At 37.1% G+C, this 27,645-nt stretch overlaps 1 protein-coding gene across 6 annotated transcripts in view; it reads left to right on the forward strand.

Moving 5' to 3' along the window:
• Positions 1-27,645, forward strand: part of Ubr3 (ubiquitin protein ligase E3 component n-recognin 3) — a 145,208-nt gene that overhangs the window by 22,696 nt on the left and 94,867 nt on the right. For all 6 annotated transcript variants that reach the window (XM_076928887.1, XM_076928886.1, XM_076928888.1 and 3 more), the window contains exons 4-9: positions 5,286-5,429; positions 5,913-5,962; positions 18,299-18,365; positions 18,803-18,933; positions 20,391-20,619; positions 26,887-27,066. In XM_076928887.1, the coding sequence (XP_076785002.1) occupies positions 5,286-5,429; positions 5,913-5,962; positions 18,299-18,365; positions 18,803-18,933; positions 20,391-20,619; positions 26,887-27,066 (801 nt within the window). The remainder of the gene's footprint in view (positions 1-5,285; positions 5,430-5,912; positions 5,963-18,298; positions 18,366-18,802; positions 18,934-20,390; positions 20,620-26,886; positions 27,067-27,645) is intronic.

Below are 27,645 nucleotides of genomic sequence, written 5' to 3' on the forward strand. Positions count from 1 at the left end.
TACTTGCTGCACAAGCCTGACAACCTGAGTTTCAGCCCCAGGATCCCCGGTGAAAGGAGAGAACCAACTTCCAAAAGCTGTCCTCTCACCCCCTACCCCCTCCATGTATGACATGACATGCACAAAGTATCTGCACACATACACACACACACACATACACACACACACACACACACTCTCACACTCTCACACACATACACACACACACTCACACTCTCACACTCTCACACACTCTTACTCACACACACATATACAATATAGAAAGAGCCTTATCACCCAACAGTACCTGCATAGAAAGATAGAAGGCAGAGTTTGAGATGGTTCCTATCAAGGTAGAGGTCCTTTCAGCACATTGAACTTTCCATGGATCTGCCTCGTAGGTTTTGTTTTTTTTTTCTTTACCAGCCCAAAATATTAAGCTTGTGGTTGGACTGTCTTCTAGAACAAAATTTAGTACTCTGGCAATTAAAAATCTTTTATATTGTATTATTAGTATATGTAGTACATAGTAAAAGCTAGTGAGGATGCCAAGAAGTAAGCAGCTGTGTGCTAGAGCCAAGCGATGAGAAAGCCCCTGAAAATTGACCAAGATGATGGAGTAAATGTTGCATTTACCAAATAAAGACAGTAAAACAATTATTAGACATTTGTCCAAAAAATTAAAGAAAATATGTCTAAAGAATTAATGGAAGGGTGAGGATAGGGGGTTTATGGAGGGGAAACTGGGAAGGGAGATAACATTTGAAATGAAAATAAATAAAATAAGCCCCCCCCCAAATATATATTTTTTTTAATTATAGGAAGGCTGTAAATTTTAAAACCTATCATCGCTTTGGTGTGGTATCATATGTGTACTTACGTCATTAAATAATGTGGATCACTTCCTTCTATGCTTAAAAAAAAAGAATTAATGGAAAACAGGGTATCAGTCAGTAAAGAGAGGAAATCTCAACAAAGAAATGTAAGCACAGAGCCAAAGTGAATTTTTATAACTGAAGCGCAGAGCCAAAGTGAATTTTTATAACTGACAGTTACTGTAAACTACAGTGATGGAGTTGAGAAGTTCATTCAGTAATTGGATAGGTTAGAAGAGCCTGTGTTGAAGACATAGCAACAGATCCACCAACCTGGTAAACATCAGGAAATGGCTGAACAAAACGTATTAAGGAGTCCCAGGGACCTATTAGAATCAGATAATCTAGCATGTGTATTATTTTAGATCTGAAGTATTTGAAGAATTTAACTGGATTTTTTTAAATTGTATGAAAAATATTGATTAGAAGATACAAGATACTTAGTGAACTCCAATATGGATAGATACATAACACCTGTGTGCTTTCCAGATACCAGGTTAAGAGACTACCAAGTGGGAATATTTATAGATCAGGACGAGTTCTTTGGAGGGATTAAAAAGCCTACAGTGTTGATAGTTAGCTCAAATAAGGCTCACATCAGAGTATATCTACATGTTCACAGGATATGTACAATTTTATATTTTATTCTGAGTATATTGGCAACTCATATGTATTAGTTACCTTTCTGTTGCTCTCAAAAATATCATAATCAAAATGACTTATGGAAGTAAGAATATTTTGGTTTTGATTTTAGGAGAGTCTATAATGGTTGGGTGTTGTTGTTGTGATGATTATGTCAATGGTAGCAGCAAGGAGCTTGGGGGGGAATCTGAGAAATCATCTCTTAGTCATCAATGCAAACAGAGTATGAACTGAAAAGTAGGACGAAGCTATGGACTCGCAAAGCCCACCCCCAGTCGTATGTACTTCTTCCAGCCCACCTGCACTACCTTCCTAAACAGTGCAGTGGATGTGCTGGTTCAGGGCTGTAATCCCAGTACTCAGGAGGTTGAGATAATTGGGTTTCAATTGGAGGTTAGCCTGGGCTGCATAGGGAGAATCCTGTCTTAAAAGGGGAGGAGGAAGCTTGCCTCACACCACCTTTTGCTGGCAAGAGAGCTGGCCCTGCCCCTCACCAACACCAGAGAGAGTGGGCCCTGCACTTTGCCTGGGCAGCACAGTAGAGCTGCCCCTGGTGTCAGGGCCACAGGTGAGGCAACCCTGAGGGTGTGAGCAAGAGAGAGATGATCCTAGCACTCAATCTGCTGAGTAGTGGTGTGGGTGAGGGACAGATGCCCCCTCACTCCTCTAACCCCTAGCAGGAGAGCTTGCGCCAAGGTCATGAGAACAGGAGAGGTAGCCCTGCCCCTCGATAGCTGTGGCTTTGGGTGAGCTAACAGGGCCAGTGCTAGAGAGCTTGCCCTAGCGGTGTGGGTGTAGGAGAGTGGGCGGACTGAGCAACTCAGCTACCACCCAGGTACAGATCCAGGCTTTGAGTTGGCCCACCCCAGCATCTGCCCCATCTATGAACTGTGAAAGGGGCAGCCTTACAAATCTAAAGCTGCAGGATCTCCATGACACAGGGCAACAACAGGATGTCTGAGAGGAGTCCCAGTAAGATCCAGTATTGATTGTGTAGCAGAAGCCAGAGGCCTTGAACCAGACCAATGACTCATTGCAATGAACATTTGCAAGTAAAGGCCTGTGGACAAAAGGAGGGTATACTGTGGGACACACTGTGACACACTACAGCTTCTACAATGAGATGTTTTTATTTATTTATTTAATTACTTGATTTTATTTTTTTCTTTTTGAGGGGAGGTTGCAAGGGTGGAGGGTGGATACAAAGGAATGGGGAGATGAGTGGGATTGGGGTGCATGACATGAAATTATCAAAGAATCAATACAAAGTTAAAAAGTGTGTGTGTGGGGATTATGCCTGGATATCTGTTATTTTCTTAAACTAGAAATGATTTTTATTTGAAACTATCAACTGTTGAGAAAGACACAGGTAGATTGTCTTGATTGTCTCCCCTCCCCCCTTTGTTTTCCTTTACCAGGTTGGCCTTGAATTTAGAGAGATCTGCCTGCTTCTGTTTTCTGAGTGTTTGCAATAAAGGCATGTAGCACTTGACCTAGCTAAGCAGATTGTTCTTTTTTCAGGGGTTAGGGGTGGCATTGAGATAGGGTTTTCCTGTGTAGCTTTGGCTGTCCTGGAAGTCTCTCTGTAGGCTAGGCTGGCCTTGAACTCAGAGATCCTCCTGCTTCTGCCTCCTGAGTGCTAGGATTAAAGAAAGGCATGTACTACCACTGCCTGGCAAGCAGATTGTTCTTAACCATTGTAGCAATTTTAAGAGGGAGTTATTACAATGGTTTTTACTTCAATTTTAGAATTAAAAAAAATTCTTCTTGAAACTAAGCAACATGAACAACAACCCTTAGTTAAGTTTTATTGATGGACATTGAATTAGATTTTGATTCCCAAGTTTGAAATTTGAGCCAGGTTTTGTGAACATGTCTATCGTTCTAGCTACTCAGGAGGCTGAGGTCAGGGGAGTTACAAATTTAAGATCTATGTGGGATGCAGAGTAAGGTCAGGGCCCTCTGAGTTTGAACAAATCTGAGACCTTGTCTCAAAATGAAAAGCAAAACAGTGATGGATATAGATCAGTGGAGAGTGGGCTGCTTAGCACGCCTGAGGTTCAATTCCCAGTAGACAGTTTGAGATTTTCAATCTAGTTTCTGTGCTCACTAGCCATCACTAGAAAGCCAGGGTTATTGTGAGGAACTGATAAACTACCTTTAGTTCAATGAACAGCATCTGTGATAGGCCTTTTATTATTTAGGAAATTTTTCTTTGTGATACTGAAGACTAAGCTTGAACCCAGAGCCTGGCCTATGTTAGGCAAACCATTGGTTAGGGCCCTAGCACTTACTTGTTTCTGTAGGAATCTGCATGCTTTTATTTGTTTCTAAGACATATTTATTTATTTTGATTTGTGTGTATGTATGTTTGCCTGCATGTGTGTAAGTAGGACCAGATGTGAGCCTGGTGCCTGCAGGGGTCAGAAGGTCGGAGTCTCTGACATGGAGTTAGAGGTGGTAATGAGTTGCCAAGCGGGTGCTGGGAACCAGACTCCATGCCTCTGTAGGAGCAGGAGTGCTCCTAACTGCCGGGCCTTCTCCTCGTGCCAGTTTTTATTCTTAAACTAGTTGTAGTTATTTTCAGTGTTGGACCTTACTTACTTGAAGGTGGGACTTGTCCCATTTATTTAATATGTTTCCTTAAAAACAAGGACAGTTTGAGAGCTGATGCAAACAACAGGAACTACAACAAACACCGAGAGGGTCTGTCTTATGGGCTGTGTTACTGTTCGTCTGTTGTGTGGTTTACATCACTGGTGTTGATAATACCAGTCCACTGGAAACTCCTGTGTTTCACATAGTTGGCAGTGTTCAGAGCTTAAGGAAGACACAAACTACCTAAGAATTGGCAAATGCCATGGACGTTTGGCTTTTATATAGGGGATAAGAGAGAATGAGTAAGTTTTAGTGTAAAGAACTCTAAATTGCTACTCCCTTTTTCCACTATTTTTCCATTCTCTATAATATATTAAAAAATAAAAGAAAAATTAGCAATAATCAATAAACTGAAATACTTAAGTGAAAGTTCTAAGAGGAGTTGTGGAACCTAAGTGTTCCCATTCTTGTGGAGATAAACTGTCTTAAGTGGTACTTCAATGGAAATTAGACTTTTTTTTTTTCCTTTTTGAGGCAGAGTCTTTTTATGTAGTTCAGGATATTTGGGAATTCTGTGTAGACCAGGCTGGCCTCAAACTCAGAGATCCATGTGCCTCTGCCTTGCAAGTGCTGGGATTAAAGGCATGTGTGACCATGCCAGTTACAAATTATACATTTCATTTTTTAAGTGTGATAAGATGACTGGAAAAACCAAGAATTAAATGTAATTTCACTTGTACTATTTGAAAGCTTTCTTTATCTCCTCTGGAAAGCCTTTCTGAGTACTCTTCTCTGGATAAGGCCTGAGTATTTGGTATCCTAAGACCACAGATGGTCAGATCACATGAGGAAGTCTGGTTTGTAACTGTATTCACTATGTTTTCTCTTTGCTTTCTCTACTGCTGACCTTGAGGTTTCCAGAAGGTTGAAGTCATGCCTTAGCGTGCCCTGTCTATAACCTCCTCATCTATCTTAGATGCTCAATGGATTCATTCCTATTATAAATTGCTGATCATTCTGGGGTTGTCAGTGCCAAGTATAATCACAGATATTATCAGAAGTGAATTTTATGTTTATTCTAGTTGGTTCCTCTTTTATTAGAGTATTTACTTGTGTGTATTCACAGAATGACTGTATTTAGACTTTGAGTAGAATATTTTCTTCTGACTCTAACTTTGTCTTCAATATTAGGTCTTGGAGAAAGTGCTTGTGCAAAGAAAAGTCATGAGAAGTACCTTATAGCTTTGAAGAGCTCCGGACTCACGTACCCCGAGGATAAGCTTGTGTATGGGATGCAGGAGCCATCTGCTGGCACGAGCACTCTGGCAGCTCAAGGTTTGTCTAAATGTTTAATGTGAACCATAGTGACTTCATTTTATTGAAATAGACAGCCCCTCAAACTTTTCTCCATGATTGAACATTTTAGCTTCAGCAATGTCATGAAAAGGAGAGTGGCAGTTAGACAAGTGAATGAAGAAAATTAATTTTCCTTAAATACAGGTTGTTCAGTTTTTAGACTTATGGTTCTGACTCCTGAGACGTGTAGCATTTGCTATTCACCAGCTCAATGGCTTAGTAATCATGTCTTAAACCTAAAAAGCAAGATCCTTCTGAAACAATGTGTAATTAATAAATTTGGGTTTTTCCTGAGATTTTTCTGTTGAAGTGTCAGCCTATTAGATAACATGTTCTTAAAGGTAAAGCTGAACTTTGCTGGGGTTACTTTTAGAATGAGTTGTTTTTACTTATTGTTCTAATATTTGTATGTCTCAAAATAATTTTAAAGTACATCAGTACTTTTTTTTCTTCTGTCTGAAGGTTTTGCAGGTGCTACTGGAACACTGGGACAGATAGACTCTTCAGATGAGGTGAGATTTAAATTTTAAAACTTTTTGTTGTTTTTAAAACAAAATCTTGAACATTTATTTTTACCAATGAAGACTCAGGAGCCAGATGCTGTGGTGAAATCTTACTAGCTCAGAGAGACAGAGAAAGTGCCCAGCCAACCTTCCTACTTCACCGATGTCCCAAAAGGAAAAAGCTCCTTCTTCTCCACTCTGTCTTAAATACCCTTCAACTCAAAGACCCTTTTTTCTCCTTCCTGAGTTTTCTTATGTTATTCCCTGTCAACTGGTTGTTTGCTCCTCCTCTTGACCTGTCCTTGACTTTCTTTGGCTTTTGCTTACAGTAAGCTCTTGGGTTGATGGCGTGTGATAGGGCTGAGCCACACTACAACATGGGTTTTTCAGTTCATAATCTTAGAGATTCATGATGTGATCACATATCCTGCAACATTTTTTGAAAAGAAAATTTTAAGTGTTTAGAAACTATGAAGATTTATGGCTTGGGGGTTTGGAGATGCGTCAGTGGGTGAAGTATCTGCTGTGTAAGCAGGAAGACCTGAGTTTGGATTTAAGCATCCACACAAAAGCCAGGGCTGAGCTTATGTCTGTAACCCTAGTACCAGGGGTTTGAGATAGGCAGATTTAGGGGGGACCAACCAGCTTAAGCAAAACAGAGCGCCAGATTCAGTGAGAGCCCCCTACTCTCTTTTAAAAAATGCAGTAGAGAATAATAGAGGGAGGTACCCAGTGTTGATTCTGACCTTTGTAAGAGCAGGCACACAGCTGCACACACACATCTCATGCTCCCAACTCAAAATTAACATAAAATCATTGTAGGGTTTATGAAAAAAGTTTATGGCTGTTATCTACTATAAATTCACTTAGACAACATACTGAAGCTCAACAGTAGCTTCTGGGATTCTGAGTAACAGTTTCTTAGTGACAAGAGAAGGACTACAATAGGTTTTCACTTCTTTTCATATCTAGAATGGAAATTTTAAAACATTTAGTTGAATAACTGTAATCCTTCCACATGGAAGGCAGAGGAAAAAGTCTGGTGTACTGGTTCCTGCCTATTATCCCAGCACTTGGAAGGTGGAGGCAGGAGGATCCTTGTAGCTCTCCTCAGCTCCATCTCACGTTTGAAATCAGCCTGGGATATATGAATTTGAGGCTAGTCTGGGTTACCTGAGACCTTTGTCTTTGCAACAAGACAAGACAAGTAACTGGAGGTGTTGCTTAGGAATAGTTTGCTTGCTCAGCATTTGAAACTCTCCACGTTCCACCTGCAGGGCCCAGTACCCATGGGTTTTATGACGATATTTTCTGTTCATACTTTCCCTCTTCCTTCTATCAGCTCCTGTCTCCAATCTCCCTGCTCCTGACAATTCTACTTTATTTTCCTGAATTGAATTTGATTGTTAGAATTGTTGAATTGAATTGGACATGTTAGAAAGCCAGCTTTTGAAAGAGGTGCTTTTTCCTCTGATGAAGAAAGAAGTTACTTATTTTATTTTGGTTTAAACTCTTAGAATTCCAGTTGCAGCAACATAGTGTCTTCTGGTTGGGTAGAGCAACATCCTTCTATAGTAATATCTGAGGCTTTGATTACAGCTCATTTCTTTGTTCATTATTTTTTGACTGTGACTTTTAATGTCTCTCATATTTGCTCCTCTTAGAGTTTGTGTTTCATCTACTTATATGTAATTTTTTTTACATGTTTTAGAGCTAGTTTAGTTTTTAACTGTTGGAGTATTTCCTACATTCATGATGTGTTTTGAACAAATCCATCTCCTTCCCTCCTTTGCAATTCTTTCCCCGTCTTACCATCATTTCCTCCCAACTTTATGTATGCTCTCTCACTTTTCCCCTACGGCCCCGCCTCTTTCTCTCTCTCTTAAACTGACTGGGGTCCACTTAGTGCTGCTGTATGTACCATGGTGTAAAGTATCTCCTGGACACATTGTATGTAGTCCTTCAGGGGCTACAATCTCTGGAGATAAATGGCTCTTTCTCCTCTAGCAGCCATCAGTTGCCAGTAGCAACTCAGTTATGGCAGAACATTAAGAGCCCCTCCCCTGTCCGTCCTGAAGTTTTAGCTGTCTCAGTCTTATGCAGGTCTTGTTCATGCAGCCATAGCCACTAGGAGTCATGTGCAACTGTACTGTCATGACTGGCAAATACTGTTTCATTGTAGATGTCCACTACCCCTGGCTCTTTCAGTCTTTCCACCCTCTCTTCCACAATGATCTCTCAGCCTTTCTTTGTCTCTCTCTGTTTCTCTCTGTCTCTCTGTCTCTCTGTATGTAAGTAACATATCTGTCTCATTTAAAGCTGAGCACTCCATACTCTGTTATTCTCTGTATATTGGACAGTTGAGTTTCTCCAAGTTAATCATCACAAGCAGCTTCTCTGATGAGGCTTGAGAGGTACACTAATCTATAGATATAAAGCTAAGAACTTAGTTTATTATTCTCGTCTAGGGCCAGTGATCTAGTCAGATATGAGTTCCATCTGTGGAGCAGGTTTTAATTTCAATCAGAAAGTGGTTGGTTATTCCAATACCATTTGTGCCATTATTGGGTCAGCAGGTATATCTTGCCAGCCCGTTTGTTATTGTAGTTCTCCCAATTCAGAGCTGTGTAAGACTATTGATTCTTTTTCTCTTCTAGTAGATGCTTAGCACCTTCTAGTACTCTGTGACAGCAGGAAGGCAACTCCCAGCTTGGTAGCAGCCTGATCTCTCTATGTCCTGGGACTTGAGTATGTAGTGTCTTAAGCAATAAGGTCTTACCATCAAATTTTGGGAATTAACCAAGAATAATGACAGTAACCTACCTGTAAATGTTTAAAATTGTTTATCTGGCAGTAGATTCTAGTGGGATGTTTCCTGCTACATTTGCAATAAAGCTCCATGATTGGGCAGTATGAAAGGTAGGGGGAGTGAGGAGTTGGAAGGAGAGAAGGAGAGGAAGGGGAGGAGAAATAAGAGTGGTAGTAACCATGGAGGAGCATAGATGGGTAGAAAGCAGTCTTGGGTAACAATTTCTATCAAAAGGTTAGATATAGGGTAACAATTCTAATTGTGTGGGCATCTTGTTAATTGAGCATTTCCAAATATACAAATCCATTGGATAATTTTTAGCATTAAGAGTCTCATTCCTACTGGGTACCGCGGGCATAGTGGGAATGGTCTGGGCTCAGCTGAGCATTGTGGATAGTATGGTAGATTGGCAGAGCCATCTGCTGTGCTGGCAACTCGTGGGTGCCAGGTCCGGTGCTGAAAGTTATCGGGAGAGCCCTAGTCAGAGCTGAGGAGCAGCAGGAACATGGCAGCTGCTGGGGAACAAACCGCACTGGGCGCCGTTTTCTAAATATCTCCCATTTCAGTAGACTGAATGGATTTCTACACAATTTTACGAGAACTTTAAGAAACATCATTTTGTTTTCTGTTTTTGTTTTTTGAGACAGGGTTTCTCTGTGTAGTCCTGGCTGTCCTGGAACTCTGTAGATCAGGCTGGCCTTGAACTCAGAAATCCGCCTGCCTCTGCCTCCCAAGTGCTGGGATTAAAGGCGTGCGCCACCACTGCATTTGTTTTCTTTCACACTTTTTTTTTATTTAAAAAGATTTATTTACTTTATGTATATGAGTACACTGTAGCTATCTTCAGACACACCTGAACAGGGCATCAGATTCCATTATGTATGGTTGTGAGCCATCATGTAGTTGCTGGGAATTGAACTCAGGACCTCTGGAAAAGCAGTCAGTGCTCTTAACTGCTGAGCCACACTCCAGCCCCTTCTTTTACTCTATAGTTAATTTTTCATGGTTCCTTAGGGTGGTATAATAGTCATCTTAAAAAACTTGGATTTCAGAATCGGTTAGATCTAGGTTTAAATCTTGGCTCATATGGCCTTATATGCTGGATTATTTTATTTTTTTAACATTAGTTTTCTTATGAAGAAAATAGTGAAAAATTTAATATTAAAATTAATTGGAATAATTTGTATAAATTCACATTCATATACTTGCCATACCTACCACAAATTTAACTCTTTTTTTTCCTTTTTTTTTTTTTTTTTTTTTTGAGACAAGGTTTCATATAATATAGGTTGGCCTTGAACTTATTATGTAACCAAGGATAACCTTGAAGTTTTAATCTTTCTGCCTCTACCTTCCAAGTTCTAGGACTAGGTAGGCATACACTACCATACTTTGTTTACTTTAGATTGATCTGATGGCTTCATGTATGCTGCCAGGCAAGCAGTTTACCTCTTAGGCTACATCACCACTCCACAAACTTGAGTCTCATAATGTTTTCAATTCTGTAGCCTTATGTGTAAAGGGATTAAAATATATAAGTTCTTGAATTTTTGTGGGTCATACTGTAGAAATTTTAGCTGACCTTTTCTGAGAAATAGCTACTAATGCAAAATTTAAAGAAAATGAATTTTACCCTTCAACTTTTAATGAATGTTTTGCTGGGCAATTGAGATAAAATAAAAGTTACTGTATACTCTAGTTCCTCCGCTAATATTGCCACTTAATAGTTTTCAAGCTTTGAGAGATCCATTTCTATATAGTTAAGTAACACTATTGTTAGTCGAAGGTAAATGAAAATGTTTTACTACTTCATGATCTTTTATTTATTTAATAGTAAACTATGTAAAGCTATCTTTATGTTTTTCTTTGGTGGTATACTATTCTAAAGTAATGGTGGAACTACATATTGTCCAATCACGTTCTTGATTTCTAGTCAGATTCTAAGAGTCAGTGCTTCCATTTCTTTTTCTTGTTTTGCAGGTATACAAATAGTTCTTTAGGATATGGAATTGCCCAACTATAGGATACATATCTTACATTTTAATAAGTTATATTTATTATTTTAGTGATTATATCAGATAAATTACTATTTGAAGCATTATTGTTGTTGTTTTTTTGTTTTTAGAGACAGGGTTTTTCTGTGCAGCCTTGGTTGTCCTGGAACTCATTCTGTAGACCAGGCTGGCCTTGAACTCACAGAGATCTGCTTGCTTCTGCCTCCCAAGAGCTGGGACTAAAGGTGTGTGTCATTACTGCCTGGAAGTAATTTTTATATAAAATGATTTTCATTTGTGTTTTACTGATACATTAAAACCCCCCCCCCCAATTGTCTCTGTTTTGTCATTTTCTTTTTTCTTTTTTTCCTCCGAGACAGGGTTTCTCTGTGTAGTCCTGGCTGTCCTGGAACTCACTCTGTAGACCAGGCTGGCCTCGAACTCAGAAATCCACCTGCCTCTGCCTCCCAAGTGCTGGGATTAAAGGCATGTGCCACCACTGCCCGGCTGTTTTGTCATTTTCAATTTAATTTTTAAATCATTGATTTAGAAGTAGGAAAGTCATGTAATATAGCAAAAACAAAAATGAGAAAGAAGAGGACACAATGAAAGGTTATGAAAATTATGAATGTTTTAGGGATCTGAGAGTTCATTGCATGAAGCTGATGAAGTTGAATTCCTGAGAATTAATTCCCGAGAATTCAGTGAGGGTAGTGATTTTCGTGTAATCAGTGGTAGAGTTGAAATTTGACACAAAGTCTCTTGTCTGCTTGATCTGATAGTCTTACTATGTTCGTTTCTCTTGCTACTATAGAAACTATTGTTGTTACTGTAGGGTTAGTTGTTATTGCTATGGAGCAAATTAGTCTGAAAATTCTATGGCTTAAAATCACCATTTTAATTTACTTACCTTTATGACTTAGGAATTTGGGACTGGCAGCTGGATAGTTCTGTCTGGGTTATCTCATGGAGTTTCAGCTAGTTTGTTGGCCAAAGCTAAAGTTATCTGAAGACCAAACTTAGATGGAAATCTGAAATGGTTTACTCACTGGGCTCACAATTGATGCTGACTGTCCAGAGGGAGCTCTGGTTGTTGATCATAGTGTTTACATTTGGATTCTCATGGTATCTTAAATTGAAGTTCTTTGATGGTGGGTGAGTGTTTCAAGACCAGAACTGGCTGAGCCATTTCTGAGCTAGCTTGGAAGTTACAAGTAGTTCTTCTAGTACTTGTTGTTAGGTATAAGGAAGTTGCTAGTGTGGGCCCATGCACTTTGAATTGAAGGAGGGAGATAGATTATCATAGATTATCACCTCTTGATTGGAAAAATGTTAAGGCATTTATAAGCAACTTTCTACAACCACAATGTGACATTAGCCATTTTTTTCCCTTGGGTTCTCTTGATACTTGATAGTGACTAGGAGTTATAGTTAAATAGCATTTTAATAGTTGGCACATATCTTTTGACAGACACTATAAGTGAATATGAGATATCCTTGTAGCTAGTAATGAATATTGAAGAGTTTTAATAAGAAACTTTCCTTATGTATAATGACTATTATTGTACATCAAGAGAAAGAAAGCTTATATTTAAGATTGAAAGGTATTTTAGAGGGGGGCATTTAAAAATATTTATTGTTATTTATGTGTGTGCATACAGTATGCGTGTGTGGTTACCCAAGGTTTTGGATACTCTGTAGAGTTGTAGTTACTGGTAGTTATGAGCCTCTCAAGGGATACTAGGAGCGGAACCGCAGTTTTCTGCAAGAAAAAGCAAGAAGTCATAATGGATGCCATCTCTCCATTGTATCTTCCCATCTTTTTTTTTTTTTTTTTTTTAATGAAGACAGGGTCTCACTATGTAGTTCTGGCGGGTCTGAAACTTGCTATGTAGACTAGATTAGCCTTGAATTCAAAGAGATCTGCCTGTGTCTGGCTCTTGACACGGTGCACTCCCTGTATATAGTGCGGACCGGCTGGACTCAAAGTAGTCCCCTTGCTTCTGCCTCCCAGTTGCTGGCATGATAGGCATAAGCCACTATACCTGGCTTAGAGAATTGATATTTTCCTTTGTAAAGCAAAAGGGAATGTACTAGAAATTACTAGCATTCTTTATACTTTAAAGAACAAACCATTTAAAAATTTTTGTATATCGAATTTATGTTACTGTTAATCTTTTGCTAGTCTTTTGAGCTTACCTGTTGACACTATTTTATTTCCGCCTTTTTTTTTTTTTTTTTTTTTTTTTTTTTTTTAAAATGGGAAATATTGTATTAGAACCATTGGCTTGCATGAAAAAACAGCACTGGAAGCTAAATCAGTGGATCAAGCTAGCTCTTTCCTGATTTCAGTCTTGTAATTCAATATAGTAGAAGTAAAGGAAGGTAGGATGAGGGCAGTTACATTTTGATTAACTCTACAGAGAGGTAGTTATAGCAATTAAAAAGCGATTTTAAAGTCTGGATTTGTAGCTAAGTAGTGGAGCATTTGTTCAGCATGCACATGCCTTGGGTTTACTCCTCAACATATGCAGAAATATACCTTAAGTCAAAAAAAAACCCAACAAAACTAGAATTTTAAATTGGAAGAGATAACTAATTTAACTTCATTTTAAGGTAAAGAAACAGGCTAGAGAAATAGCTCAGTGGTTGAGCTCTGCACTTCCAGAGGATCTGAATTTGGTCCCCAGCACCCACCTAGCACCAGTGAATTTGAGTCTGATTGATGTTCCCTTCTGGCCTCCAAGGGTATCCATGCACATGTGGTATACCTACAAAATATACATAACAGTTTTAAATAACAGAAATGGATTTAAACTGCAGTAGTAGCAAGATTTGTTTCTATTTTGGAGTTTTAGTTGATTGAGTGTATGGTGTTGCAATCTACTTAATCTTGGTCCTGTCAGTGTGTCAGTCTTGACTTCAGAGTAATAGAACACTGTACTAAACAGTGCTGTTTATATGTATGACATTTTTGGCAATATCACTTATTTCAGTAGGTCATCCGAAATAAGAGAAATTTTTATTTATGCTATATGGAACCAAAAATAAAATCAAGAACACATTTTAATTTTGTGAAATATTTTAACATTTAATACCCCTCATTTACATTTGTGACTGTGACTATTAGATAATCTAGTTCAATAGAAAACCATCATCATTTTTATATGTGAGTGGGTCTAATTATAATTAGATATTTCTGAGAGGGAAGGGAATGTGTTGTGGGGGGGTGTTGCTCTTTTTAAGCAGGATCTAGTTATATAACATAGGCTGCTTCACGGTTTTCATCTTCCTGCGCTAGCCTTTGAGTGCTGGGCTTGCAGTTGTGCACCATCATTCCAATGTACCGATAACTTTTCAAGGAGACATTAGATAGACTGAGGTCCACAGCAGATGTCTGTGTGTTCTACCACCAGATTATTAGTTTCTGTGATTTTGCGGTACAAATGAAATAAAACTTTTCTCCTGTGACCATCTGAATGTTCATTTTAGAGAAATAGAATGGGGAAAAAGAAAAAAAAAAAATGTTTCAGCCTAGCATTGGAGTTAACTATTGTTATTAAATTTGCTTAGTCACATATATTCTTTTTTCTATACACACTTAATAATTGAAGATAATCAGTATCAAAATGTTTAGATGTTTTTGTAAACATTCTTTGAATATTTTTTGGTACCGAATGGAAAAGAAACCCTGATTTTTCAAAACATATTGAAACAGGGTTATTGATATTAGAAGGTAGAGATATTTTTAAAAAAGTGTGATAGATAAAAAAAAATATTTTGAGAATTAAAGTTGAATTTTAATTTACCAGGAATTAGGTTAATGGTGAAGGTTGGGACTGGAGAGTTAAATAATTTTTGTTGGGAAGTTTCTTAAAATACCAATACATTTTTTTTCTAGTGTAAGAGTATACTTTGCAGCATTCCTGGCAGTTGATAAACTTCCATGTAAATGCTTCCAGGGATAGAGAGCTTTCCTACTTGGCAGACACTAGTTCCTTTGCTTAGTGGGTTTTACAGTTAAGAAGTTCTCGAAGCTTGGGGATGTAGCTCTGTGGTACAGTGCTTGACCAGTATGCATAAAGTCCTGACAAACCATTTTTGGACCAGAGAGATGACTCGGTGCTTAACAGCACTGACTGCTCTTGCAGAAGACCTAGGTTGGGTTTCCAGCACCCTGTGTGGTGGCTTACAACTGTCTGTAACAATAGTCCTTGGGAATCCAGTGCTCTCTTGTGGCCACAGGCACATACAAATATGTAGACAAACACTCACACATGTAAAATAATTTTTAAAAGTTCCCAATATCTTTCTGGAAGTGGTGGTGTACACCTGTAATTCCCAGCACTTGACAGGTAGAGGTGAATGGATCAGGAGCTCAAGGCCATCCTCAGATATAGTGAGTTTGAGCTTAGCTGTAGTACACAAGGACTTTCTCTTAAAACATATAAAATTATAGTTGATATATCTAGATTGGGTATTAGGTTACTCTTTTAATTGATATTGAGCATTACCAAATTTATAAAGCCTTTGGTTGACATTAAAAAAATTGTATAAAAGCAAAAATGAGAAGGGGGTATGGGATAGGGGTTTTCTAGGGAGGGGAAATGGGGAAAGGGGATAGCATCTGAAATGTAAATAAATAATATCCAATAAAAAATAAATTAAAAAATAAAAAAAACATAAAATTATATAACCTTCATACTTTTTAAAAATTATTTTGACCACTAACTTTTATTTTCACTTCCATATGTTATTCCTTTGAATAAGTACCTTTAGTTGTTTAATATTCTTTTTATTTCACTTTTCAATGTATGATCTGGATTAGTACATAGTGATGGGGTGTCTTTAATGAGAGTACTATGCTGTCATTTAGGATCAGGGCCTTTCCTTTAGCCTTTCTTTCAAGCAGCTAGCTTGCCTGCTTCCTTACTTTCAAGAATTATTTATTTTATGTACATGCATACACTGTAGCTGTCTTCAGACACACCAGTAGTAGTTCCTGAATTCCTTTGCTTAGGCATAGTGAATCATAACCTTTAGAGAGAAAAAAAAATCCCTTAGTTCTGTGATAAAAGTAGCAGAAATCTTTCCAGCTGTATTTTATTTGGAAAAGACTACCTGCACCCAAGATTCCTTTCCTTTTTTCTTTTTAATTTTCCCTTTCCCTTTTCCTCCCCTCCCCTCCCCTCCCCTCCCCTCCCCTCCCCTCCCCTCCCCTCCCCTCTTTGTCTTTCCTCTCCCCTCTTTTGCTCCCCTCTCCTTCTCTTTTCTCCCCTCCCCTTCTCATCTGCTTCTCACAGAGCTCTGGCCTCTGTTACTCTTCCTTGGACTCTGGGGTCTACACTGTCTGTGCTAACTAGCTTTTTCATTCTACTGTACAGTCTCAGCATCCTCCGAGACAGCCTAAACTATCCCATGATTTTTGCCTGGCATACAAATTAAATCCCCAGGTATCAATTACTGCTTATATACTTCTTTGGCTACAGTTACCTGGGTTGTGAAGGACTTGTTCCTTAGTGCTCTCCTTAATTGATCCATTTCATTTGTAGTATAAGGTTTTTCACAAGTGTATGCATCACAAGTGAGCAGAAATTGCCTGCATTCTTGGATTTCTTTCCCCAAAGCATATTATTATTTTTACAATGTCAGTTTCAGCTTCTAAAATGTTATGCTTATTTTTCAGAATTTGATCCATCCCTTTTTGTATGTGTGGTATTTATATGTCCTTGTTTTCTGTCTTCTGCTTTCATAAATGCAATGACCACCAAACTTGGGGAAGAAATGGTTTATTTGGCTTATACATTCTGATCAGTGGATCATTTGAGGGAAGCCAGAACATGAACTAAAGCAGAGACCATGGAAGAATACTGCTTCCTGGCTTAATTCCTCATGGGTTGCTTAGCTGCTGTTTGTATACAATGCAGGATGACCTGCCAAGGCATGGCACTGACCACAAGTAGGCTGCATCCTTGCATGGCATACCAATCACTAATTAAGAAAATACTGCAAAGGAGTTGCCCTGGGCTAGTCTGATAGAGGCAGCTCCTTAATTGATGTTTCTTCCTAGATGACTCTAGCTTGTGTCAAGTTGGCAAAACAAACTGGCACTCTGTGTGTTTGTGTACACGTGCTCTGGCACAAGCATGTACTTCTGCCTAAGTTTGATACTAGATTCATCTTCCATCATTTTCCTACCTTATTTAGGGTTTCCCTATCAAAAGGAGAGCTTACCCATACTGTTAATCTTGATACCCAGCTTATACTAGAGATTGCCACCTCCCACTTTAGAAAACTGGAATTATAGACAGGTCACCATATCAACCTGGCGTTTATATGGATGGATCTGGGTATCTGAACTTTGGGCCTCATGTATGCCAAACACTTTAACCACTGAATTATCTTCCTTGTCCCTTTTTTTTTTTTTTTTTTAAGTTTTTGAGACAGGGTCTTATGTATTCTAGGTTGGTCTTGAATTTAATAGGTTTGCTAAAAGTAACCTTGAAGTCCTGATACTTCTGCTTCCCAAGGGCTCAAAGGCTGACATTATAGACATGTCTACCATACCTAGTCTGTACAGTGGTAGGGATTGAAGGCAGGGCTTTGGGTTTTCTGTTTTTGTTTTTGTTTTTGTTTTTTTCTGTTTTGTGGTTGTTTGTATCTTATTTAATTAAATTAATTAATTTATTTATTTGAGACAGGCTTTCTCTGTGTAGCCTTGGCTCTTCTGGAATTCACTCTATAGACTAGGCTGGACTCAAACTTAGAGATCTATCTGCCGCTGTCTCTTAAGTGCCGGGATTAAAGGCATTCACCACCACTGCCACTGGCTGAATTCAGAGCTTTGTTACTGTGGGCAGTTACTCTACCAACTGAACAAATTTCTTATCACTAGCAAATTATTTCTTTAAACTTTTAAAATATTACATGTGTGTGTGCGTGTGTGTGTGCGCGCGTGTGTGCGCGTGTGTGCGCGTGTGTGCACGCGTGTGTATGTATGAAGGTATTACACATGTCAGAGTGTGTCTGTGGAGGTCAGAGGACAAATGACTAGATTAGGTTCTTTCCTTCTATCATGTGGGTTCTGGAAATCAAACTCTAAGTTGTCAGTCTTGGTGGAAAGTGACTCTAGCCACTGAACCATCTCTCTGGCCACTAATTTGAACTCATTTTGTTTCATACTTTATGAATTTTTTCTTTTAGTCCTCTCCCTTTTCTTCTTTTTTATGGTAAATTCTTCTAATCTTTTAGCTTCTTTATGCCTTAATATTATGTGTGTAAGCTTAGGAAAGTTTTTATTTTAACATTTTGGAATGCTCAAGAGTCTTTCCCTATAGGTACAGATTATAGATGGTCATATTTTAATAGTAAGACTATTTTACTATGAATTTCAATAAAATTGTAGTAAAACATTTGTTATAGTCGATATATAGAAGTGAATTATGTTGATCAGCAGTATGTAAGAATGTATATGTTACATTTATATAGAACATATACACTTATGAACATGGCTATGGATAATATTGACTTTATTTCCTCCAGGAGGACCAAGACGGGAGTCAAGGCCTGGGCAAGAGAAAGAGGGTAAAGCTTAGCAGTGGCACCAAAGGTATTTATAGTTTATAGTTTGCCTTTTTTTTTTTTTTTTAAGATAGGGTTTTACTACATCAACTAGACGAGCTGTGAAACTCACTGTGTGCCTATATTGACTGTGTTCTTGAGGTGTGTGTGCTCAAAGCATTTCAGATTTTGTAGCGTTTTCCATTTTGGATTAGTGATGTTAAATCTAAAATTTGAAACTCAGTAGAAAATTTAGGTACATGGCTATGTTTAAGAACAAGTAATACTTTTTGAGTAATTGCTTGTAATTAACATCGTTAGGGTATTTAATGTTTTGTTATTTGTGTACTGTGAAAGTTGGTGACATTTTTAAGTGTAAGAAGATCATTGTAGGGACTTTCAGATGAGCTTGATGGACTATTGGATTGTATGGGAAGATTTCCATGAGATGAGCAACTTAATTAGTGATAACTTTTTCTTATACAGATCAATCTATAATGGATGTTTTGAAACATAAAAGTTTTTTAGAAGAACTATTGTTTTGGACAGTAAAGTATGAGTTCCCCCAGAAGATGGTAACTTTCTTACTCAATATGCTTCCAGATCAAGAGTATAAGGTACCTGTTATCTCCTTCCTTTTGGAACTTTGCTTTCATTGTTTGATCTCTTTCCTTTGCTGCATTTCTTAACTGAGGTTCATTATAACATAAGTACAAGGATATAACATGAAAACGTGTGTGTTATTTCCCGTTGCGTCTGCTCAGAATACACAGCATCTCAGCTTTCCCTCAACTCAGTATTCCTCAGCAGAATTCCACAGCATTGCCGTTTCACATTTAAATTTTAAAACTATTATAAACAATATGGTTTAAGGATATAAAATTTTACTTGCTCATAGTTAGACATCAATTTTATCTTTGTTCTGTGAGGCCTACAACCATAAAATCTAAAGTTCTAGCTAGAAACCACTAGAGTAACATTACTAAACAAGTGCAACTCTGTGGGAAGGGAATGGTGGGAGATAAACAGTAATAAAGTAATTGCGGAGGCAAGTAATATGTAACCCAAGTGTTGAGTCCTCTGAAGGACAGTTACCAGGTGCTGTTAAAATGTGTAGTGGGTTGATTGAGCTTTCCTTATGGAGTTAGCTTGGGTTATGTTGCTAATGGGAGAATAGTTACTGATCAAAGACAAGTGTAGGGAGGTATAGTTTCTAGTCCCAAAGCATGTGGATCTACCTCTGAGCACCATATAGTTATGGCAAAATGGCATAGCTCAGTGTATCAAAAGAATAAAGCATGCAGCGGTCCTTTGAACATTAGGAGAGACATTCTCAAGTAGCATTATTTTGGGCCTTTTTAATTCTCTGAAATGTGCAACAGGAAGTTTACCTGTGACACAGACAGGAAATAGCTCCAGCTATAATGGATACTGTAGGCATTTGTTCAGATTGTTGGTCAGCTTTCAGGGCAGGTGGGGAAATTATTTCTTATGGGGGTAATCATACCAACTTGATTGTTTAGTAATGGTACTCTGCTGGCTTCTAGCCAGGACTTTAGGTTTTATTTTTGTAGGTCTCATGGAACATTTTATATATATTTTAAGGAAGAAACAACAACAAAAAACAAAAGAGGATTTCTCTGTGTAGCCCTGGTTGTTCTAGAACTCACTCTGTAGTAGTGTCTTGAACTCAGAAATCTGTCTTTGCCTCCAGAGTTCTGGGATTAAAGATGTTTACCACCACCACCCTGCTAAAGATAATTTTTCAAAAAATGGATGTAACTTTGAGCAAGTAAAATTTTATATCCTTAAACCACAGTTTATAATCATTTCAAAACTTAAATGGGTTAAAATATTAACTTTTTAAAACTATTAAAGTATTTTAGTAATGTTTCATAAAAAGGTAAAATATGACTTAAAATTATCATCATTTATTTACCTTTTCATTTACCTTGTATAACATCATTTGGTACTAATTAAAAGCTGATTATAATATGTGATATAAAATACTAACAGCATTTTAAACTTGGAGTTAAGCTGATGTTTTCTTGTTTGCTATTTAAACATTTTACAGGTTGCTTTTACAAAAACTTTTGTTCAGCATTATGCTTTTATTATGAAAACACTGAAGAAAAGTCATGAATCAGATACAATGTCCAACAGAATTGTGCATATTAGTGTTCAGTTGTTCAGCAATGAGGAGCTAGCCAGACAAGTGACAGAGGAATGTCAGCTCCTGGATATCATGGTCACTGTACTGTTGTACATGATGGAAAGCTGCCTCATCAAAAGTGAGCTGCAAGGTAATCTCTAGTTACATTCACTTGTTATTAGTAACTTTGTGCAACAAGTTTTAAAAATACTTATATCCTTACAAATAACTTCTGAAATATTGTAAAAAGAATACATTTTAGGAAAGTAATCATTTGACAGTTTATAGTTTAGTTTAAAGAAAAAGTTAAAATCATTCCTAGTTTAGTCATTCACAAATAACTGTTAACACTTTGCTCTATTTTTTTCTATATTTTTATGTGCTATTAGTTTATTTACTGATAGGGACACTTTAAACAAGTGTTATCTCAGTGTGCATGCATTTTAATAATTGAAGGTATTATTATGGCTAATCATGCTTTATTTTATTATTAAACATACTCTGGTTTTTTTTTTTTTTTGTTTGTTTGTTTTATTTTTTGAGGCAGGGTCTCTCTATATAGCTCTGACTATTCTGAAACTCACCATGTAGACCATACCAGCCTCAGAATCTCAAGAGATTCATCTGCCTCTGCCTTCTGACTGCCCAGCATATGTTCCTTTTTAAATCATAAATTTGTTGCTGTCTGTCCTAGATATTTTTATATAATTATACTTAAAATTTCTTTGAATTGGAATAAACCTTGCCATGTCTATATACCCTTAGGAAGAACTGTTATATTCTTCTTTTATGCCCGGTATATGGTTGCTACTTCTTGGCCTCATGTTTTCACACATTTTCATTCTTGTTCCCTTCATCTACTTTTCCTTAAATAATTGATACCATTGAATACTTGCTGTGTACCAGGCACTGTGATTGAATACTATAATGTGTTGTCTTAGTTAAACTTCTAAAAACCCTGAGATTACCTTCAGCACCTTTATTTTAAAGATAAGATCATAAAGTCCTTGAAAAATTAAGTCTCTTACTATTGAATTAAATTTTCAACAAATGGCAGTGCAAAGAAGGATTTCCCGTCTCCTGATATCAGAACTTTGATTCTGTGTCAGGACACAGACAGGCCGACACTGAAAGACTATGTCTTTACTTACTGACACAGCTAGACCCCAAAATAAGTGGGCAGGGGAGATGGCTCAGTGGTTAAAGTGTGTGCCACACAACACAAGCATGAGGGCCAGAGTTAAGATCCTCAGAACTCACGTAAACGCAGTGGGTATGGTGGCCCTATCTTACTACTGGTTGCAGAAGTGGAGTCAAGATACACAGAGCAAGCTGGGTAGCAAGATAGACTAGCCTCATTAGCGAGCTCTGGGTTTGAATAAGAGACCCTACCTCAATGAATAAGGTGGAAGGGTGATTTAGGATGATTCCCAATATCAGCCTCAGGCTTCCTGAGGAGAGGTCTTGTAGTTGGGCCTTGTTTTGTTCCACTCGCTGCTTTGGGTATATCAGTCGGTTCCTGTTTTCTCATTGTACTTAGAGTTGAAAATTATATATGCTTTGTATAAGACATAAAGCCTTATATGTAAGGATAGCTGACTAAGTATGATGGCTACTATCCTTTTAGCATTCGCTGTATAAATAACTCTTCTTTCTTTTAACCCATGGTGTGTCCCAGTGTGCCAGCCAGAGGCCAACTCTGAGCTTGGAGCTTGTGAATTGGCTAGGCTGGTGGGCTAGTGACCTCCAGGGAGCCAGCCTCACTCGTTGCTCTCCTCCTTGGGTCACAGATACGACTGCATGGCTACACTTGGCTTTTCATGTGGGTGCTGGGGAGCCTTTATCAGGCCCTTAAGTTTTTGTAGCAAGCACTTTACCAACTGAGTCTCTCCCAGACTCTTCCCCTTAAAAGCTCCTTAACTCACGAAGTGACTCTTTATTCTTACTCTAAGTACAAAGAAAGCATTTATTATTGCACAATATACTATTGCTATTAAACAATATACTGTGTCTTTTGTTTATTAGAAGAAAATTAAAAATTGTTTTGTTTTATGGGTTTTTACTTTATTAGCATGGCTCTTGAAGTGTATATTTCATAGTTTCGTTTTCCCATTTTGAAATGCCATCTATAATTTTTCATCTGTATCAGTGATATTCACTGCAGATTTATACTTAGTAGACTTTTTTTTAACAAAGTAGTGTTTAGATTCATAAACTAGAATAGGTAGAATTTAGAAATATATATATATATATATATATATATATATATATATATATATATATACATACACACACACACACACACACACACACACACACACATACACACACACACACCCCAGAAGCTCACTATATCAGCTAGGCTGGATGGCTCTGGGGAGCCACCCTTTTCTGTCCTCTAGTGCTGAAGTAACAGGCATGTGCAGTCATACTCAGTTTTTTATATTGGTACTACAGATTTGAACTCAGGTCCTCGTACTGGCAAAAACACTGGGCTTTTGTGCCCAGTGAACTGTTTCCTCAGCCCATGTAGTCTATTTTCTTGATTAACTAACTGATTTAGCTGTTCTTATATATAGTTTCTATTTGGCCTTTAAAGAGGAGTATTCAGGAAAAAGATGGTGAGTTTGTCTCCCATTTTAAAAAAATATCAAAACGGTTCTTTATGAAAATGGTGCAACTCATGTATGTACAGTTTAAGTATATTACAGAAATTACATTACCTTCCAGCCAGATTCTAAAGCTGTCATTAACAACTTTTAAGCTTTACCATGATTTTAATATCACCTTGAATAATAGCATATACCATTTCATAATGCATATTCATTGCTTTCCCAAAAGTAATACAAAATTTGTACTTTTTTATGTTAACAGTATTAAAATGTGTCTAAATTCCATTGAGTAGTTATAAATATTACAAGATCTGTTTTTAGATTTTTTTAAAAAAATTCAAATAGCTTCTGTTTAGCCTTTGTATGAATTATTACTAGGCAGTGTTGTGGCTTATTTCTTTGGTTTCTTGCAGTACTTGAGATCAAATCCAGACTAGTCTATGTCAGACATGTTTTACACAGAGACACATCCTTAGCCTCTAGAGAACATTTAAACATTGCTTTACTGTTAGTAAATATTAGAGACAATACAATGAGAATTCACAGTGCCGCAGCAACAGATAAAACATAAAAGGAAAAAGCCCTCTAGTGGTCCAGAACCCTACCTATGTGTTTACTTTGTTATATACAGGTTTTTTGTTTGTTAGTTTTTGGTAGATTTTTTAAATTTCTATTGTAACATTTTTTTTGTAACTCATTTTTCATGTCTCTGAAATTTTATAATTTTACAGTTTGTGTAAAATGGAATTTGTATCTGTGCATCATATAGCTATAGAAATGTCTGCAAGCTACTAATAAGTACTGATTAATCTTCTATCTTGCAAATCTGACTATGTACGGGAACATATTCTTTGGTTGTTTGCATGTGTTTCCACCAAGCTGGTGTTCTTTTCCATTATCCTGTGTGAGTGTATATGTATGTACCTGAACACGTTAGCATGTGTCTTGATACCAGAGTTGTCCAGCCTGTGAGCCTACATGTTATCTTGACTTTTGGTTTATCTCTATGGATTTAGCAAACATTTAGACTGTCTCTTTTCCATCTGTCTTAACTCACTGTTAGCACAGTGCAGACACTTGCTGTCTGAGGCCGCGCTATCTCTAGTCATCATTACCCTCCATTAGTCATTTTTTTGCTGCACAGCTGACCACATTCTCTCTCGCTGTCTCTCTCTCTCTCTCTCTCTCTCTCTCTCTCTCTCTCTCTCTTAACATATATGAGTATTCTGTAGCTGTCTTCAGACACACTAGAAGAGGGCATCAGATTGCAGTACAGATGGTTATGAGCCACGATGTAGTTGCTGGGAATTGAACTCAGGACCTCTGGAAGAGCAGTCAGTGCTCTTAGCTGTTGAGCTATCTCTGCAGCCTCCACATTCTCTTTTTACTGTTCATTCCAGCCCAGGGGCTTTACCAACTTTTCATATAAACCCCAAACCATAAACATAGGACTTTGTGGCCTCGTTTATACATCTGTCCCCTGTGTTCTTTGTCCATGTGATTTGGAACCTTGCCTCATTATTTTCTCTCTCTTCCCTAGTTTGCATAGTGAATCCTACCTAACTCATGTTTCATAGTAAAGCTCTTAGTTTAAATGTTACTCAGTCAAGAAAGTCTGCTTTTGAATGTTAAATTAGCTGCATTTGTTCAAAGGACTTGGCGTACTTCTCTTTTATATATAGCCTATCACTCTGTCTTCTTAGGTGTGTATGTGGGGTGGGGGAGGAGGAATTTATCTTACCACTTCATTCTCGAAGATTAGTTGAATACTCAGACCTCAGGTATTCAACAGGTTTTTGTTTTGTTTGTTGTTGTTTTTTAAAGTGAGATTTCTCTGTGTAGCCCTGGCTATCCTAGAATTTACTCCATAGACCAGGCTGGCCTCAAACTCACAGAGATCTGCCTGCCTCTGCCTCCTGAGTGCCACCACCACCTGGCAACAAGTATTTTGGTGAGTGCATTTCATTTAATCCCGAATCATTGTTCCTTACATCTTTAATACAGAAAGTACCAGCTTGGATAAAAAAAGAAATTTAATTGCTTTATTTCTTTAAAGATTACAGGGTGTTTTTTTTCACAAGAACAGTTAAATTTAAAGTGGTGTTAGAGAAAATGTTTTTTTAATTTAGCTTATTCATTCTCTAGTTACAATTAAATAGGACAGCAATTCTAAATTTTATTTTATTTTTTATTTTGTTATTCCCAACATCCTAGCACACTGTCCCATCAGTGTCTCTGGCTCATCAGTTTCCATTGACAGAGGTTTTTAGTCGGGCTTTTCTTCAGAATTTTGGATGTAGGTAATTCTCCCCTAATTGAGTTAGCTTTTCCTTATTCTTACATTGGGAATTAGGGAGAAGCAGGCAAACTTGGCTTGTAAAGGCTCTTGGTTTTATTTGGTATAATGTCAGAGTAGAGTTCAATAATTTCATGAACTAAAACATAAATTTAATGTGTGGAAATAAAGAAGTTTAATGCAGGCCCTCCTTACTGATGAGTTTGTCAAGTACATAGTTAGTTGAAAAGTCTGATAAGATGAAAAATTATTTAAAACCAATACATTGTATTTGAACTTTAAACAGAAGTACATTTTTATTTTCTAGCCCATAAATTAAAAAAGAAAATTGTTACTCATGATGCATGTTGAGGTCAGGGGATAACTTTGTGGCATCAGTTCTTTTCTCCCCTTGTATGGATTCCAGGGATTGCACTCAGGTCTCCAGGCTTGTGGGACAAGCCCCTTCCTGCTTGATGTCTTGCCAGTCCTCATTCTCTACTCTTTCAGGTTTTTTGGCAAGATGTTTTTATAGTGTGATTGCCTCGATTGGATTCCATCTTCTCTTATACACACTGCATTTGTAAATTTAATTTTCAGTCTGTTTTAAGTAGAGGTAGTGTGTCTCTGTGAAACAATATTGCTTTTCTGCCTTGAGTTTTTTTTTTTTTTAGCTTGCATATTTGCATGCATTTATTTTTATTGCATCTCAAGGCATATGATCTAGTTTTATAATACTTCTTAATATGCATTCATATTTTCTTAGTTCATAGACTTTTTATTTAAATGCTATAATTAGGTTAAAAAGAAAAATTAGCATGAACAGAGAAGAATGGACTTTGGTAACTATATACCTCAGTATATACTAGAAAATAGTACTGGCTTTGAACATTTTGTGTGTTTCACAGTGGTAATGGAGGCTCTTAAGTTAGAGTAGGTTAAAGGACTAGTTCACTAAAAACTGGTGTTAATGACAGAAATTTTTATACAGCCTATTCCCCTCAATCCAAAAATAATTTAAACTTGGAGGATTTTTGAGAGAGGAGGTGTTTTTTCTGTGTTTATCTCTGATATATTTTGTTTGGCAAAAAATTACATTTACATCTTCTTTGACTGGAAGAAGGCAATTAATATGTTCCACTTGAAATCAGCAGACTTGAATGATGAGGTTGTATGAGATTAACCTAGTGATACTTTCTTTGACTGAAACAAAAAATATATCATTAGAATCAAGAAAATAAGGTTTTATAAGCACATAGCTAGTGGGGTATCAGCAATGAGGAGGACATGTAATATTGTTAAATAATACCTCCGTGTGTTCAGTGCTTTCTGTTAACAGTTTAATTCCTGTGAGATACACACCCTCTTCTATTTTAAGAATGAAGAGTTTGATCTAGCATCTGAACAACATGCTTAGCCATACAGATTTTAAACACTTAAGATGTAAGTGTTTCTGATTCTAAAGTATGTAATAATATTCTGTATTGTTAGTGAAGTTGTTTTTTAAAAAGTGTTTTTTGGGATTTTTTAGATGAAGAGAACAGTTTACATGTAGTGGTGAACTGTGGAGAAGCCTTACTGAAGAATAACACCTACTGGCCTCTTGTTAGTGATTTTATCAATATTCTTTCCCATCAAAGTGTGGCAAAGAGGTTTTTGGAGGATCATGGCTTGTTAGTTACATGGATGAACTTTGTTTCTTTCTTTCAAGGTATGAATTTAATCTTTTAATTAATTATGAATTTTAATCTTTTAATTTAATTTTTTGTTCAAAAGTACCTAGTAGTAAATCATTAAATACAAATAAAAATAATAATAGTATACCATTGAGGTTATAAATCAGGTGTTTCAGCATTTGAACTAATTAGTATTTGTAAGAACTTTAATATGTTATTTACAGCAACATAGCAAGGGTTTATTAAGGAATGAGTACATCTTTTGGTAATATTATTAAAACATTGATTTAGAAACTTAAAATCTATATTCTCAAATTTGTAACCTGTTTGTAACTATTTGGACTAGCAACAATTAAAATTGTTTTTTATTTTCTTATATAAAAATAATAAATTTTGTTTGTGACATTTATAAAATGTTTCTTAAAAATGTTACCTTAAAAAATTCTTATAAAACGAGCCAGTTGTTTTTGTATTTCATTGTAAGTTTATTTATATGTGTTCTGTATAATTGGTGCTACTTGCTTAAAACATGTTGTATATAGGGCAGTGTTTGATTTTAAGTCACATACTTGTGTTTGTATGACAAAGTCCACATGTGCTTTACTTTTTTACAA

This window comes from Arvicanthis niloticus, chromosome 2 (assembly GCF_011762505.2).
Source record: "Arvicanthis niloticus isolate mArvNil1 chromosome 2, mArvNil1.pat.X, whole genome shotgun sequence".
Taxonomy (NCBI): domain Eukaryota; kingdom Metazoa; phylum Chordata; class Mammalia; order Rodentia; family Muridae; genus Arvicanthis; species Arvicanthis niloticus.